The following is an 18,415-nucleotide window of genomic DNA, read 5'->3' as shown; positions in this document are numbered from 1 at the left end:
CTCAGAATTGCACTCACATGATGTGGAAAGGATGAATGCAAGGAAAAAGTTGCTAAAGTTTTTTTCACATTGTAGAATGAGATGGAACAGGGAAAAAATAGGAAGAGTTTAAAAGGGGATTTTTTAGAACTGTGGACGGATTGAACTCTTATTATTTAGTAATTTCTGAAAAATCTAAGTGAAATGAGCAAGATGATTGAACTTCTGTCACTCTTTACTTCTTCCCTTTATTATTTTTTTAAGGGAGGGAGGGAAAGAAACTAACCAACTACTTATTTTCTCCCCAGCTTATTTAATACAACTAAGAGTGATATGTTGACTGCCCTCTGTGTCTGGAGTTAATTGTCGTCCTCCTAATTAACCAAACTTAACCACACCTAATTTGCTAGTGCCACCCATGTGCTTCCTTGTACAGAAGCAAAGGCAAAGTAATAAAACAGGGCAACTACTTGACTGATATTCTGAACTTTGCCAGGTGGCAACCCTTAAAATAATGAAGGAAATAAAGTTAACTTCCATGATTTAAAAGCTAGGATGTACAATGACTTGTGCAGTTTAAAATAATCTGGAAATAGTTCAAGGCTACAGGGAAATTCACAGTGAGCTTAGCAGCTGTTTCCTATGATGAAATAATTTTCATGACAAGGAAGCGCCACTAAGGTTTTACATGATCAGTGATGAAAAGCAGCTGAGGGATTGCCCAGAGGAGGTTCCTCTGGGTCTTTCATTCTATGACAGTGCGAAGCCTTCTGCTAACCTAGTTCTTGCTGTTTGGCATAAAAGGAATTACATAAATAAACCAGGACAGATTATAGCATGAGTGGCTATACTGGAATTAATTGCATAAAAAGAGTCATTTAACAAAAACACTGTCTGCACACTCACCGTCTATGTACAGTAATATTTTGTAACCTGCTCAAAGTAATGGAGCCTGACTCTGAAAATATTGAGCAATAGATATAGGAGAGAAGGACCAAATGAATAGAAGGTCAGAACAGGTAATGCTGAGCCCCAGTTTTTCTTCTGTTTTGACAGATATACCGGTAGTTGAAAGAGGTTAGACTGATGTTTCCTGGTGCTACAGAATGAGATATGTTCCAAAATAGGGTCTGTATTGTGCTTTATTTTAAAGATACAATTATCTGCACTTTTTAAAAAAACTACTTCATATCAAATCAAATTTATGTTTTTTTTAAACAGAATTTATTATTAAAAATTACAATTGAAAACTAATAAACAAAAAGGAAAAATACAAGGTACAGATTGGAAAAATAGAAAAGAAAAAAGAATATCATAAAAAAGAAAATATATATAGAAAGAAATCGCTTCCCCCTTCATCACGGTAACTTGTCATCTTACCTTAAAATATAAACCATCTCTTCCTCCCATATATCATCTATAAACAAATTCTTAAAGCCTTGTTTCTTCAGTACAAAATTTCATAGGGTTACCAGAAAAAGCTAACTTATTTACCCCAGATCAAATAAAACTATATACAGTGGTACCTCTACTTAAGAACGCTTCAACTTAAGAACTTTTATAGATCAGAACCAGGTGTTCAAACTTTTTTGCCTCTACTTAAGAACTATTTTCTACTTAAGAACCCGAGCCTGGAAAAATCTCCCAGGAAATTTGAGAGCAGCACGAAGGCCCGGCCAGTTTCCTGCCATTCCTCCTTTAATCCTGGCCATCTGGGCTGCCAGAGGAGCCTTTTGGTGGCGCTTAAGGAGGCTTTGGCAGTCCAGAGCGAATGAAGCATTTTCCTTTCTCTGGGCACTTTGACAGGGAATAAACTCTCTGCCAGCGCCCAGAGAAAAGTAACGCTCCCTTTGCTCTGGGCAGCCAAGGAGTCACCACGGCGAAGGAAAGGCACCAGCTACAAAGCAAGCGAGCGAGCGAGAGGAGTGGAGAGGCCTTCAGCATGGGAAGCAAGAGGCAGCAGGTAGCAGCAGCAGCAGCAGCAGCAGCCAGTGTATGGGAGGCAGCCTCGCACCGGGTGTATTGGAGGCGCGTGTTCCTCTTTGCCGCCCCAGTCCCTCTTTTTTCTTTTTAAGCCTTAAAGTTTTGAATTTTTTTGATTCACCTCACCTTACCTTCTTCCTTTGACAGCGACTCTCCTCCTCCTCTTCTTCCTCCTCCTCCCCCCACCCAAATTCCGAGCTTTTATTTCTTTCCTAATGGGTTTGCACGCATTATTTGCTTTTGCATTGATTCCTATGGGAAAAATTGCTTCTACCTAAGAACGTTTCTACTTAAGAACCTGGTCACGGAATGAATTAAGTTCTTAAGTAGAGCTACCACTGTATTCCTATCATTTACTTTTTAACAGTCTTGATCTTTAGTCACTTCAAATAATGTCCTAGACCTAGAACTTGATTTCTTTTCATTTTTTCCTTATTCCTTCTATGAGCTGCTAGTTTATTTCCAGGTTCAATTCAAGGTTTTGATTGTTACTTATAAAGTCCTAAACAGCATACGGGCTGGTTATTTGAGGAACCACCTGTCTTCCATAGCATTTGCCTGACCACTGCAGTCTTGTAAGGTTGGCACCATCTGAGTTTGGTTAAACAATGTGAATCATTAGGACTACAGAAGTGCACCTTCTCTGCAGCCATGCCTACCCTCTGGAATGAAGTTCCTTCCAAGAACCAGACAGTTCCTGTTATTCAGAAGAGTGGAGACTTGGCTCTTCAACCAGATCTTTGGCAATGGAGAGAGAGATCTCCTACTGGTCTATTCCACTCGCCATCTTTTATTGATTTTATGGTAATTTTGTTACTTAATTGTTGTGAGGCATTGGGAGTTAGATGGCATACAAGTATCAGCAATAATAATAATTAATACTATAAAATGTAGTCATATGTAGATTACAGTCAGCCATATATTTTATATATCTTTTCTCCCATTCATATATCCTTCCTCTACTCTTCATTGATGTATTCTATTCTCATATCTCTTCTTCTATTCCTTCCCTGATATTTACTACTACACGTTTTTATTCTCTTTAACTTTCAATTTGTATTGGACAAAATAAATAAATAAATAAAAAAAATAAAATTTTGACATATTATGGCCAGTATGAGACAAAACCTAATTTTATTCAAATACAGTAGTACCTCTAGATACGAGCTGCTCTACATGTGAGTATTTCAAAATACGAGCCACGAGGGGAGAGACATTTCTGTTCTATTCCCGAGCTCAAATTCAGGATACGAGCCGAGCGTCCACTAGGTGGCGCAAGAATCCTTGCTTTTGGTTATCTCGGAGGGGAAAAACAACTTGTTCCAGATACGAGTTGCCTCGAGATACAAGCTCCCTTATGGAACGAATTATGCTTGCATCTAGGGGTACTACTGTATCTGCAAATTCTTCTCTGTGAGTTAGATTCTCTAATTTAAAGACAAATCTACAAATCAACAGAAGACTACTCATGTCCCATCAATCCAATACTATAATTATATTGATACTTCCAAAGTAGTAAAAATGCCTCTAGATGAGATGGGGGGGGGGCAAACAAGATATGTAAGTAAATTATGTGAGTAACCAATTATATATCTTTTCTTAAACAGTAACAGAGTTGGGAGGGACTTTGGAGGTAATCTAATCTAACCCCCTGCTCTCACAGGAGACCTATACTAGGAATTGAAACTGCTGAACTGCCAAATTTCAAGTTTAATTTTTAAGAATGGCTTTTCTAGTATTTTATTTGACTGTGAATAATGTCCAAAACACTGTACATGGCAGATTAACAGAGAATCTCCAGTTCCTATAGTATCTTGACAATATCACACACACACACACGCACACACACACACCACTGACTGCAGAGTACAATTATTAAATAAACTTCATATAAGGACTTTGTGACTTGTGACAGTTCAAAATCTGCTCTAGATCTATCTGGTCAACGATATGTTGGAATTAGATTGTGGTTGTTATAAACTGCAATACATGAACCTCTGGGCAATCTGTTTTCCTACTGTTGGAAACTTTTGGCTCTTTTCATTTTCCTGTTCCTGGCTCAAGCAAGCTATTTTGTTCAAGGCTAAAAAAAACATAACTGACATAGAGCAGTCTGGTGATTTGCATGCTGGCTGGTCCAATGCCAAAGGGAAGGGAGAATCAAACCGAAGCCTTCAATTTCACCCTGCTCACTTTGTCTTAGCTACAGTGTGTGGGAGAAGAGACCTACAAGCAGTCAAAGCAACCTGAATCAGCATAGCTGGCTGGAAAATTCTGGGAGTTAAAGCTGCCAGGTTTGGGGACCCCTGCACTACAGCATCTTGCAAATACAGTTATAAATACGTAGGTTAAAATAAGTTACAAAAGTGCCACTGCCTTTTTATGCAATACGCGGATGGCAGAAAAGATCCATCCATCCATCCATCCATCCATCCATCCATCCCCATCATAGTAATATGGTAAGGGAATTAGTGTACAAATGTATGCTAATTTTGTTTCTAAAAGAACTACAGCATCTCAGGTACTAGTTAAGTAGAGGTTGGGTTTTTTTCGCCCTGTGTTGATCACAAAGAGAGAATATTGATCAGCTCATGTAATAACCTCAACAAATTCCATGTGTTTTCTTATAAAGGCAACTGTAAATTCTTTTATACAGTTTTGCAAGTTTGGGAAAATAAAATTATTGATGGCAAGGAAGTTCCATAAGACAGGGAATCCTAGAAGCATTAAGATAGGCAATCAATATTTAGCTAGCTAAATTGCTACACAAAAGGAAGGAGTAAAATGATCTTTCCTGAAACCACAGAAAAAGAGAAAGGCATGTTGTAAGAGAAATAACACAGATTAAATATGGTACAGATCAGTAAAAGAATGAGTCAGGATGTCTACCTACCTTTTATAGTAGTCAGATCTGCAATTTTCAATCTGAAAGAGTTTCTAATGCAAATTATTTGGAAAAATTATTAATAATTCTATCTAAGCATGTAAGGGGTTGCAATCCCTATTTCATCCTATTATATCTCAAGATCTAAAATGGTCACTTAATGTTGTGGTTGGCTCTGGCCCAGCTCCTGCCCCAAGGAATGTGGAGGTGGAGGTGGGGGAAACATCTACATGCCACAGGCCTGTTTTGCTCCCGATAGAATCTCCCGACGAAGTCTCCTCTGACGAAGGAAGTGTGAGTGTCAGGGAAGAGGGGAGTTTGGCAGACAGCCCAGGAGGAGATCAATCATCCTTATCATCCCTGGATTCTGAACAAGAACTTATGACGGACCCATGCATGTGTAGAGTGATGCATAGGAGAGAACAACTGAAGGATTATTACAGGAGATAAGTGAGGCCACCTGTGGTTGGGTGGGGCTGCTGTAATTAGTGCTACAGATAAAAAGAGCAGCGTGCTGGTTTAGCCTCGTGGAAGTTTATCTGATTCATAGTTCGTCAAGATCGTGGTTTGTTGTTTCCCTGTTCAAGACTGTGTGTGGAATTTCTGGACTTTTGGAATTGGACTCAATTTCCCAGTTACTGGGTGAGAAATTGGATTGCATTTAACCTGTGCCTTGTGTGTACTAGAAAATCCCTTTGACATTTAAAAAGGGATTTTTTTTTCTGCTTTTCTGTTGATAAAGACTTTTTTGGTTTTCCTTCTATCGTGTGGTGTGTGTCTTTTTTGGACTAATTACCCTGTAATTACAGATGATTGTGACACGCTGGCAGAACACCTAACATCAAAAACATCATCAAAAAAGCACAACAAAGAATGTTCTTTCTGCACCAAGTAAGGAAGTTCAAACTGCCCAAGGAGCTGCTGATACAGTTCTACAAAGGAATCATTGAGTCTGTCATCTGCACCTCTATAACTGTCGGGTTTGGTTATGCAACCAAACAAGATCGACACAGACTTCGGAGGATAATCAGAACTGCAGAAAAAACAATTGCTGCCAACTTGCCTTCCACTGAGGACCTATATACTGCATGAGTCAAAAAGAGGGCTGTGAGACTTTTTACTAACCCCCTCGCATCGTGGACATAAATTGTTTCAATTCCTATCCTCAAAACATTGCTATAGAGCAATGCACATCAAGACAACTAGACACAAGAAGAGCTTTTTCTCAAACGCCATCACTCTGCTAAGCAAATAATTCCCTCACCACTGTCAAACTATGCACTAAGTCTGCACTATTATTACTACTAGCTTTTCCTATCATTCCTATCACCCATCTCCTCCCACTTATGACTCTATAACTGTAACTTGTTGATTGTATCCTTATGATTTATATTGATTGTTTCCTGATTGCTTATTTGAACCCTATGACAATCATTAAGTGTTGTACTATGATTATTCACAAATGTCATATTTTCTTTTATATACATTGAGAGCATATGCACCAAACACAAATTCCTTGTGTATCCAATCACACTTGGCCAATAAAGAATTATATTAATTGTATGGCAACCTGACAACTAGCCTAATCACCAAACCAGCAAGAAATAGTCTTTGAAATAAAGTCAGAAAGATCCATATATGTGGCCAGTTACAATAAAAACAAATTGATTTTACAGATCCGATCATACAGATGGTCAGCTCTGTAGACCAGTGATTTTCAATCTTTTTTAAGCCGTGGCACATTTTTTACATTTACGAAACCCTGGGGCACATTGAGCGGGGGGGGGGGTGTAAAAAAAGTTTGGACAAAAAAATTATATCTCTCTCTTCCTCCCCTTTGCTCTATTTCTTTCTCCCTCCCTCTTTCTCTCCCTTCCTTCCTCTTTCTTTCTCTCTCTCTCCATCCCTCTTTCTTTCTCTTCCTTCCTTCCTCTCTTACTTGCTCTCTTTCTCTCTCCCTCCCTCCCTCCCTCTATGTCTCTCTCTCTCCTTCCCTCCCCCCCTCTCTCTCTTACTTTCTTTCTCTCTCTTGCTCTCTCTTGCTCTCTCTCTCTTTCTTTCTTTCTTTCTCTTGTTCTCTTTCTCGCTCTCTTGTTTTCTTTCTCTCTTGTTCTCTCTCTCTCTCTATTTCTCTCTCTTGCTTTCTTTCTCTCTTTTGCTTTCTTTCTCTCTTGTTCTTTCTCTCTCTCGCTCTTTCTCTCTTTTGCTTTCTTTCTCTCTGAGCTTCACGGCACACCTGACCATGTCTCGCGTCACACTGGTTGAAAAACACTGCTGTAGACCATTCCATTTTTTATCTTCAATTAATGAAGCAAATTTACAACAGGCTAACACAAAACATCAGTTGGCCATGGCAAATGTAGATACCAACTATACCTCTAGAGGGCAGACGATACTAGATATATGCAGAGTGGATTTGTTCTATGCTGAAGCAGCATGTTATGGCACAGCCCATTTTTAAAAGCCGATTGTTACAGCTAGAAAATGAACTGGGCACATTAAATCCACATTAAACCCCTGTGTATCTTGTCTTTTTGGGAAAATGTCCATAATTGGTTTTAAGAAAAACCAAACTAAACCTGGAAAGATACACTATACCAATAAACAGAAAAGGTGCTTGTAGTCTTAATCCTTCTAACAAAAATATTCTTTTACTTGCACAATGTTCTATTGTTTAATATCGCTTAATATCACTTTTCTTTTGAAATGCAGTCACTACCCAGTACTGAATTTCATAAATGAAGTTTATGAACAATTGAAGGCCACAACTACCACCTACCAGTGGTAAAGAACTGGTGGGATCATAAACCTCAGAAAGTAGTTGTAAACAAACATGCCAAAACACTTTGGGACTTTTAAATTCAAACTGACAAGGTTTTGGAATATAATACACCGGACCTCATGATTGTGGAAAAGAAAAAAAATGTGGATCATTGATGTTGCCATACAGCCAAATTGATGAAAAACAACAAGAAAAACTTATATCAGGATCTTAAAATTGAACTACAATGACTCTGGCATAAACCAGTACAGGTTGTCCCAGTGGTAATCGGCACACTGGGTGCTGTGCCAAAAGACCTCAGCCGGCATTTGAAAAAAAGAAACATTGACAAAATCACGATCTGTCAGTTGCAAAAGGCCACTGTACTTGGATCTGCGTGCATCATACGAAAATACATCACACAAACCTAGACACTTGGGAAGTGTTCGACTTGTGATATTGTGATTTGAAATCCAGCATATAAATCTCGTTTGCTGTGTATTACTGTTTTTTTGTGATGATGATGATGATGATGATGATGATGATGATGATGATAATAATAATAATAATAATAATAATAATAATAATAATAATAATAATAATAATAATAATACAACAATGGTTGAGCAAGCAAAACTACTGTGATACGTCCGACTTCAGACTGACTGAATTTTGGAACATAATATACCAGACATCATGATTGTAAAGAAAAAGGAAGTGTGGATTGTTGATATCACAATCCCAGGAGACAGTAGAATTGAGGAGAAGCAGCTAGAGAAATTTGCGAAATACAAAGATCTGAAAATCGAGCTGCAACGACTCTGGCATAAGCCAGTGAAAGTGGTCCCAGTGGTCCTTGGCACACTGGGTGCAGTGCCAAACGATCTCAGAGGACATTTGAAAACCATCGGAATTGGAAAAATCTCCATCTGTCAACTGCAGAAAGCCACTTTACTGGGATCAGCACACATAATTCGCAGCTACATCACACAGTGTTAGATGCTTGGGAAGTGCTCAACTGGTGATGAAATACGAAATCCAGCATAGTGATCTTGTTTGTTGTGTTGTATTGTTGGATAATAATAGTAATAAAAAAACTGAATTGGAAGAGACCTTGGAGATCTTCTAGTCCAACCCCCTGCTTAGGCAGGAGACTCTACACTACTTCAGACAAATGGTTATCCAAAACTTTCAGTGTTGGAGCATTCACAACTTCTGGAAGCAAGCTGTTCCACAGATTAATTGTTCTAACTGTTCTAAGAATTAAGAGCAGGTAAGAATAAGATTGTTGTAGTAGTGGGCAATGGGAGATATTGTGGGAATCGGGATGGGCTGCTCACAGGGAACACAAAATCAATAGCTCTTATAGATCCCATGTTCCAGGCCCCTGCCTCTATCTCCAGTTCACAGTAGTCAAATTTTGAGTATCTCTGTACTCCCGCTGGTACTTTTTAAATATCCGGTCGGCCGGATATAAAGTTAATCTCATCTGGGATCTAATCCAAGATGAGAAAGCTGACTTGGTATATGTTACTTAGACCAAACAAAGCATGAGGAATCGTTTAAGCCGACCAGGAAGGACGTCTTCGTGACGTTAAAGCTCCACCCATGGAATTCCCTATTGGAATTCCCACACCTCCTTTCCAGCCTCCAGATCGGCCGAAAACGCCACCGCTGATAGCAAAAACAGCGCTCCGTCGAGCGGCGGCGCCCAGCTGTAAACCTTCTGAAACAGCTGGGCGCTTCTCGGCGGCCTCCAGAACCCAAACCCAAATTTCCGGGTTCAGGAGAACGCCGAGAAGCCCCCCTGCTGTTTAAGAAGGTGACAGGTGAGCGGCGCCGCTTCTCAGCGGCCTCCCGAACCCGAAAAGTTCGGGTTCGGGAGAACGCCGAGAAGCCCCCAGGCTGTTTTAAAAGGTGACAGCCGGGCAGCGGCGCCCAGCGGAGCGCCATTTTGGGATTTCCCCCCCCTTACACGCATTAATCGCTTTTACATTGTTTCCAGTGGGAAACATTGTTTCATGTTACAAACTTTTCGCCTTACGAACCGCCTTCCGGAACCAATTAGGTTCGTAAGATGAGGTATTACTGTATTTATATTTATTGTATATTTTAAAAGCCATGCTGTTTTCTGTAGCAAAAGTTCCTTAATATGTGCTATCGCCTGTTTGTCAGTTATATGCCATTACAAACACAACATTCAATTATTTTTACAGGCAAATGCTTTCTGACTTAAATACAAAAATTACATTCCAAAAACTTTCTAGCCCTGTGAGAACAAGATAAGGTGACAAGCTTTTCCTAACCCATTAATCTACTGTCAGACGATTACTCACAACACTTTTTAAAAGAAGCTATTATTTAGGGAATATTCAGAAGTAGGACACTTAAAAGAATTCAAAGCAGAATGGATTGCATAACGGGAGAGTTTAAGGGGATTTATCTTCAAAAACTATTAAATATGTGCTACATAATGCGTCTTCCAAGGGCAACCGCATGTATTTTATTACAAATGGAGGCAAATATTCAGGAGGATTAGTCATGAAGATAGACTTCTGATGAGGCATAAGCAGGGGTGAAATGCTAGTGGTTCAGCCCGGTCTGGGTACCAGTAGTGATGGCCACTGGTGGTTCAAAAAACTGTAGTGGTGGGAGCGCGAGGCTGTGCCCACCTGCCTGGACATTGCCATTTTCTTGTTTTTAACCCTCTGTGCATGAGCAAAGTGTGCACTTCTGAACCGCTAGGGAAGGTAAGTAGATCTCACCACTGGGCAGAAGGCATGAGAAAAATGAAACATACACTCCTGGCCCATTAGTGCTTTAAGTTAATCAGGAAGCTGAATTCAGGATTAAATGAGCATTGGGCAAAACAAAGGAATTCTGCCTCTAAAACGGTTTGCTGTTAAAGAGAAGTCTAAAAGAAAAATTAGAATACTTCTTTAGCTCAGTTTGTTTGATTCCCACAGATATAGGTTTTTTTAGAAGTTTAATAACCCCAAAGATGAAAATGATGGCAGCACTACTATCTTATCAATCTGATCTGATTATTTCAAGGATCATTTCAAAGTTTAGTATTACATCATATCTTTTATTAAATGAATTTAATGTTATCATGATCACAAAATGAATATTGGTTAACATTCTGTGATTAGAGTCATCAAAATATAATTAGAGTTAACATTCAACAATGGATTAAACTTAATTGGAAAATTATTTTTTATGCTATTACTTTTGAAGGATGGCATCTGGGAGCTATACACATTCAAATGCTACTCAATATTTGAAGTTGGCCTAACAGCCAGATGAGAATACTATACAGTGGAACCTCGACATACGAGCAGCTCTACTTACGAGCTACTCGAGATAAGAGCTGGGAGGGGAGCGACATTTTTGTTCGCCTCCCGAGCTCACATTCGGGATACGAGCGTCTCGGCTTCAGGAGACAGCTCCTTGGCGCTTGTATCCTGCGTGTTTTAAAAGGTTGCAGCCGGCCTGGGGTGCTGGGGGGGGGTGCTGGCAAGCCCCCCAGGCCGGCTGCAACCATTTAAAACATGCGTGCCACTTCGCAGCTGTCTTCTGAAGCTGGAACGCTAACTTCCGCGTTCGGTTTCAGAAGACAGCTGCAAAGCGGTGCGCGTGTTTTAAAACGTCAGAGCCGGCCTGGGGGGATTGGGGGGAAGCCCCCGAGCCCCCCAGGCCGGCTCTGACGTTTTAAAACACGCGCGCCACTTCGCAGCTGTCTTCTGAAGCCGGAATGCTAACTTCCGCGTTCGTTTCAGAAGACAGCTGCAAAGCGGTGCGCGTGTTTTAAAACGTCAGAGCCGGCCTGGGGGGCTCAGGGGGAGGCTGCAAAGCGGTGCGCGTGTTTTAAAACATCAGAGCCGGCCTGGGGGGCTCGAGGGGAAGCCCCTGAGCCCCCCAGACCGGCTCTGACGTTTTAAAACACGCGCGCCGCTTTGCAGCTGTCTTCTGAAACCGAACGCGGAAGTTAGTGTTCCGGCTTCAGAAGACAGCTGCGAAGTGGCGCGCGTGTTTTAAAACGTCAGAGCCGGCCTGGGTGGCTTGGGGGCTTCCCCCCGAGCCCCCCAGGCTGGCTCTGACGTTTTAAAACACGCGCACCGCTTTGCAGCTGTCTTCTGAAACCGAACGCGGAAGTTAGCGTTCCGGCTTCAGAAGACAGCTGCAAAGCGGCGCGCGTGTTTTAAAATGTGGCAGCCAGCCTGGGGGGCTCGGGGGCTTCCCCCCGAGCCCCCAAGGCCGGCTCTGACGTTTTAAAACACGCGCGCCGCTTCGCAGCTGTCTCTGAACGCTAACTTCCGCGTTCGGCAGCAGCGGGTTTTTTTGTTGTTGCACGGATTAATTGACTTTACATTGTTTACTATGGGAAACAATGTTTCGTCATACGAGCGTTCTGACTTACGAGCCTCCTTCCGGAACCAATTAGTCTCATAAGTCGGGGTTCTACTGTATTATCCTTCCAACAGATGACTGAAGTGGTAGAAGGGAAGGTAGTTTGGGTGGCAATTTGGTGACTGATTAATCTGTAAATCTGAAGTGATGATAAAGCAAGTGACCCATAATCACTTGCTTTAGTGTAATCTAATTATAACTTTAGATAGAAATGGAATCTGGAGGTGCTGGTCAGTATTTTTGGAGTGGGGTGGGGAATCATAGAATAATGGGATTTTGAATGTAATGTGCAAGAACCAATATAGTGCAAGAACAGATATCATAGGATGCAATCTGGATTGGTCACTGGGAGCATCCAAACTTTCAGACTCACTTCTGGTCCTGAACGAGTGACTGAACGAGATTGGATCCTACAACATTATCCCGGGATATTGGAATGGGAGAGAGGGCACAGAAGAATGGGACATGATTCATAAGAAAAAATATGACAGGAAGATGAGAGTAAGCATCATTCAGAAAATGTGACTTAGGAACCTTCAACTAACTCCCTTTTCCAGGGGATTTTTACACTGGGATCCACAATTTCAGATCTCTGGAGCCCAAGAGCCTTGATGGCTGCTATTAAATGCCAAGTCTGCTCCTAATAAAATATAACAAAATTATCTGTATTCCCAATTAGACTGCACATGAGAGAGAATGATGGAGTTAGAGACAAGTCATTGCATGATGCTAAGATGTCTGACTTCCTTCAGTGTTTATTGCTTTTTATAGTTTTCCAAGCAGCAAAAGGTAGAAGAAAGTAGGAGCATTTTTATTGGTGAATTCTCCTTGCCAATCCTTAAGAACATCCTGTTACTACAACCTAGATGAGATCACATACCAGCCAGAGATAGCATCCTTCATCACCCTGGCAATGTGAACTGGGTGAGATTATGTAGGTATGAGAGACCCGTTTGAGGTAGGCAGTTTGCTGCACACAACTTGTTGTGAGCCGCCCCGAGTCCTTGGAGAGGGGCGGCATACAAATCCAATTAATAAATAAACCTCCACATGGCCTCTATCTCTACAAGAGAAGACTTTGGTTCGGTTGCGAAAATGTGATGGCAGAGAAAGGGGTGTTTCCATCTTCAAATTCTGGCCACCTAGTAGTAGTGGAACACCTGTTTCCTTCCTTCTGCAAGAGTTCTGGAGTAGCCTACAGTGAATAGGCCTACAGCCTACAGTAGCCTACAACCACTCTGTCAACTATGGGCCTGATTTAATCTATTGAGGGCCCAAAGAAAATGAGTAGACACACATGGAGTTTGCAAAAATATGAGTATCAGACATTGGCAAGACATTATTTTGTGACAATTTTATGAAAACAAATTATAACTGTTTTTTAGGAACAACATTTTTCCTACACATCAATCCTCATTAAAATATATTTTAAAATCTTCATTGAATGTGAATTCAGACTTTCTGGCATTAGAAGAATTAAAAGAAGTAAGAACAAGCCATATTAGAAACACAACATGACAAAACTCACCTTTATCATTTCTGCTACGTAACTCTCAGGCCCTGTGTATTCTGTAGAGTCTTTTACTTTTACCAAAACAATGAAGAATAAATAGTGCCACATATTGTGCTCCTCTTTAATATGTTCTTCAAAAGTCACTGTCTTGTTATCAAACTTGTCTCTTTCCAAACCTAAGGAAGAAAATGAAATGGAGGAAGATTGTTTCAACTCCCCAACTTTGGACATTTTCAAGAGGAGATTGGACTGCCATTTGGCTGGGTGCTGTAGGATTTCCTGCTTAAGCAGGGGGTTGGACTCGATAACCTGTAAGGTCCCTTTCAACTCTAATAATAAATAAATAAATATTATTCAACCACCTACAGCATTGACCGGTTAATTAGATGACTGAATTCCACTGCAGTTTTTTTAAAAAAACAACAACAACCCCAGTAATATAAAACAGCTCTTTTGTAACAGCCTTCCATGGTTTTACTGTATTTTAAGACTACCTATAGATTGTAGCAAGGGACATGGTGGCTCAATGGCTAAGACACTCAGTTGTCATTCAGAAGGTCTGTAGCTCAGTGGTTTGAATCCCTAGCACCATGTAATGGACTGAGATCCTATTACTTGTCCCAGCTTCTGTCAACCTAGCAGTTCGAAAACACATAAAAATGCAAGTAGAAAAATAGGGATCACTTTGGTGGGATGGTAAGTGGGCTCCCTGCACCTTTGGCCTTTAGTCATGCTGTCCACATGACCATGGAGACGTCTGCAGACAGCGTTGGCTCTTCACTTAGAAACGGAGATGGAAACAAGTAGCATGCATGTGCAGGGGAACCTTTACCTTTATAGATTGTAGGCATTTTTGGAGGGTAATGATAAGGTTCAAATGAATATTGTCTGGCCCTTAAATATTTTCAAAGATTAAGAATATACCACATTTTATTTGTTTGTTCAATTTATATGGCTGCCAATTTCAGCCAATGACTCTCTGGGTGGTTCACAGGCTATACACAATTATGTAGAAAATGAAGACTTACAATATGTAAAAAAAGCACAGACCTTCAGCAATAGCTGAGAACTGATTATTTCTGTTTTATAAGTGTGTGAAAATTTAAAACAAACAACTATAAGAAGAGACCTGGATCCAATAATAAGTTTATCAATTGCAGCCTCACACTAGCCAATAAAATGCATTTGGGAAGCTCCATAAGTCAGGGGCAAGATGGTGATTATAACTTTTCAAAAGGACTTTCAGCTTTTAATATGATGAGAGAAGTTATATTTTAGCTATTTTTAAAAATGTGTATCTTTCTCTACTTTCATTTGAAGCTGAACAGTTCCAATGGCTCCAGTTCTTCTGCATAGAGTTAGGGTTGGAAAGAGATTAATGACAGATTTTTCTCTTTAACTTTCCTATTCTGTAATATCCACAGTACTCCACATCACATCTTATATTTGTACAAGGCATTTTTACATTGGTAGTTCTGTTTTTGAGTTCCTTTCTAACTTTTCGATGCATAGAATCTGCCTTTTTTACAGCAGCTAATCTCTGGCTAAAGTATAGGAATAGTCTGGGTTGTTTACACAGCTTTCATGTTGTTTGGCCCTAACTACAATTCTTCTTTGTAATTCATAAAACATTATCTCAGCACCAAATTTCCAGGGGACCTTACCTTGTACATCTCTCTAATGTTAGAACTGCCCGTGCCTTCCTATTTAAACCTGCCTAATCCATGAGAATGCTAATCTCTTATCCTATGGCAACTGAAATCAGTAGCCTTCAGAAAGGACTTTTCCAAGCCTTAACGTTACATGCCCCCTAGCAATTTATTCTAAAAACATTCATAAAATGTTGATTTCATCACAAAATGTGTGCATTTCTTTTGAGGAATGAAGACATTTCTCTATCTGCCTAGAACTCAACTCCTGCTGATTCTGATACTTACCACAAATAAAACATGTTGTTTTCAAAATTTCTTCTTTCTTTTGTTTCTCACTTCTTAGATCAGCAAAGGTATCAATAATGACACCAAAAATCAGATTAAGGACAATAATGATCACCATGAAGAAGAAGAGGAGGTCATATATCACTCTTGCAGCAAAGAGAGGTTCCTAAAATGCAGATAGTTTTCCAATAGTAAATGGAAAGTTATTAAAGGAAACAAAGCTACAAAGGGGAATATTACTTGATGAATGAACATTATAGATGTCTTTGTTTGATACAATGAATTGTTGATGACATACCTCTGGAGAATAAATAATCAGGATCAATGCCAATCTGACTAATCTTTTAAATCACCTGTTTAAACTGCATATCTACAAACTCCTGATTATGCAAAAAAATTATTTGCAGATAAAAATCCTAAAATTATAGCAGCACCAGATTTTTAACTATGATGATAAAAAAACAAGGCTCTTAGTAACAAATCAATGAGTTGGGGTTTTAAATCTATGATATAATATTTAAAAATTAATTTATTTGTAAAAGCTTGTATCTACTACCAAGTTTAGATTATATTTTTAACTTTAGGGCCTTTTGGCTTTAAATTAAATTGATTAATTGATATATAGATGCTACATATAGATTAGGCTTTCTTTTCTGGCAAATCATTTATATTTTGTAGGTTTTATTTTCTATTTTTTGTTTTCTATTTCTATGTACAATACATACCACACTAGGTCACATTATATACTTGTGGATTATAAAACAGGAAGTAAGACATGGGTGTGTGATGTTTTTGGATTAAAGCATTGAAGTACTATATTTAGAAATGACTTGGGGATGTTATAGGTGCATTGGGTAGGGAAGTAAGCATATGCAGTGAGTCTTAGGTAGACTGTATTATGCAACAAGCCTACAAAAGTATGTATCGAAGATCCAGTTCCCAGATTTTGATATGAAAAACAGAATGAATGATATAATATACACAGATGATGAAAACCTAGAGCAAGTAAAAGAACATGCTTGTTTAGGTAGAATGTTTATAAATATAGGGAAGTAGATAGTATATTTGAAGATACATAAATGCAATAATATGTTGTCTGTTACAAGAAATGGATTTTGAAAGATATGAAATTGGGTTTGCATGAGAGATACTTTGTTCAATGGAAGTGAAAGTATATCAGAAGAAATAGAGAAGTAACTGAAAACAGTGAACATGTCACATTGAAAAAGTATATCAAGTAAAAGAGGAAAAAACCCATCAAGAATAAAAAGCTAAAATAAATATGGATTGCTTTTGAATAAGGACTGAATACAATGTGAACTACTAGTTTAAAGAATATACAGAGAGGATGAATGAATTACAAAACAAATATAGGAAGGAATCATGAATGGGTCAAAAGAAAAGCCTGAGAAAGTTGGGTTGGATGGAAGGCAGGATAAGATGCAATTGATAGAAAATAATCAAGGAGACAAGCAACCTAGTACTAAGGAGAAATTTTCTGGCAGTTAGAACAATTAATCAGTGGAATGACCTGCCTCCAGAAGTTGGGTGTGCTCCAACACTGAAAAATTTAAAGAAGATATTGGGCAACCATTTGTCTGAAATGTTATAAGGTTTCATGCTTGAGCAGGGAATTGGACTAGAAGACCTCCAAAGTACCTTCCAACTCTGTTATTCTGATTTGATCGGATGCTCAGAAAAAGACAGGTAAGAACAAATTACAGTGTATTTTATGTATAGCATTATTTTGTAAATAATGTATGTACCTATAAACAAGAATGGTTTTCAAGGACAGAAATATATGAAATATGTGAAGAAATACTAGCAAACAGTATTGGTGCTAATTATATTCCCTTCCATTATTTTCCTCTCATTTCAGGCCTTTAATTTATTTGTTTTGATATTGCTTATCTCTTTTCTTTCTTATTTATTTATTTGATTTTTATGCCGCCCTTCTCCTTAGACTCAGGGCGGCTTACAACATGTTAGCAATAGCACTTTTTTAACAGAGCTAGGCTATTGCTCCCGCAATCCGGGTCCTCATTTTACCCACCTCGGAAGGATGGAAGGCTGAGTCAACCTTGAGCCGGTGAAGAGATTTGAACCGCTGACCTTCAGATCTACAAGTCAGCTTCAGTGGCCTGCAATACAGCACTATACCTGCTGCGCCACCCTGGCTCATTGCTTTCTTGCATATAGCATTGTTTTATATAATATCCTGATCACGATGGGCACTTATGTGTGTAATAGATACCACACTTCTATCCTTAGTGCTCAAACTTAGTGCTCAAACTGATGTGAAACTCAGGTGAAACTTGGCAAAGAACGCTAAGAACAACAAAAAGGTTTATTTAGATATGATTAAAATAAAAGATAGCTGCTCAGTGTTGTATTAGCTGCTCAGTGATGAGAGGAAAAGTAAGATTGGTACTAAAGTAAAAGGAATAAAAGACAAAGATTGAAATGTCAAATTGACAGAAATATAACCCAGGGATTTTGCTTTGATTCTCCAAGGCCAAACGAATAGCCTTTAGTTTACCAATGAAATTTGCTGAGGGTCTATTGAAACCTTTATGTAGTAACTTTGAGAAATCCTAGCGAATGGGTAAAATGCCAGATGATTGAAGAAAAGCAAAACTGTTTCTATCTTCAAAAGAGGAAGTAAGGAAGATCCGGAGAGCATGAATATGTAAGAAAACGATCAACGTGTAAGCACTTTGAAATAATATGGCAATGATTACAAATTAAACATATTTTTTCTAGACTATCCCAATAGCAGTTTTTGATTGGGTAACTTCTTTTTCAGTGGAATAATATAAATAAAACACATCTTGCTTTCATCAAAGTATCTGTTGAACTAACCATAATGTTCAATTAGCAAAATAGAGTAAATGTAGTATGAATGGCATGACTATTAACTGGACAAACAACTGGTTCACAAATGCTTT

At 39.2% G+C, this 18,415-nt stretch overlaps 1 protein-coding gene across 4 annotated transcripts in view; it reads right to left on the bottom strand.

Annotated features, from left to right (window-relative positions):
• The window catches only part of ITPR1 (inositol 1,4,5-trisphosphate receptor type 1), a 305,443-nt gene that overhangs the window by 12,249 nt on the left and 274,779 nt on the right, over positions 1-18,415 (bottom strand). For all 4 annotated transcript variants that reach the window (XM_070738264.1, XM_070738266.1, XM_070738262.1 and 1 more), the window contains 2 exons: positions 15,468-15,633; positions 13,546-13,706 (listed from right to left, as the gene is read on the bottom strand). In XM_070738264.1, coding sequence (XP_070594365.1) covers positions 13,546-13,706; positions 15,468-15,633 — 327 coding nt within the window. The remainder of the gene's footprint in view (positions 1-13,545; positions 13,707-15,467; positions 15,634-18,415) is intronic.

This window comes from Erythrolamprus reginae, chromosome 2 (genome assembly GCF_031021105.1).
Source record: "Erythrolamprus reginae isolate rEryReg1 chromosome 2, rEryReg1.hap1, whole genome shotgun sequence".
Classification (NCBI taxonomy): Eukaryota; Metazoa; Chordata; class Lepidosauria; order Squamata; family Dipsadidae; genus Erythrolamprus; species Erythrolamprus reginae.
The sequence above is the reverse complement of the archived record's forward strand: the minus strand, read 5'-3'. Positions and strand labels throughout refer to the sequence as shown.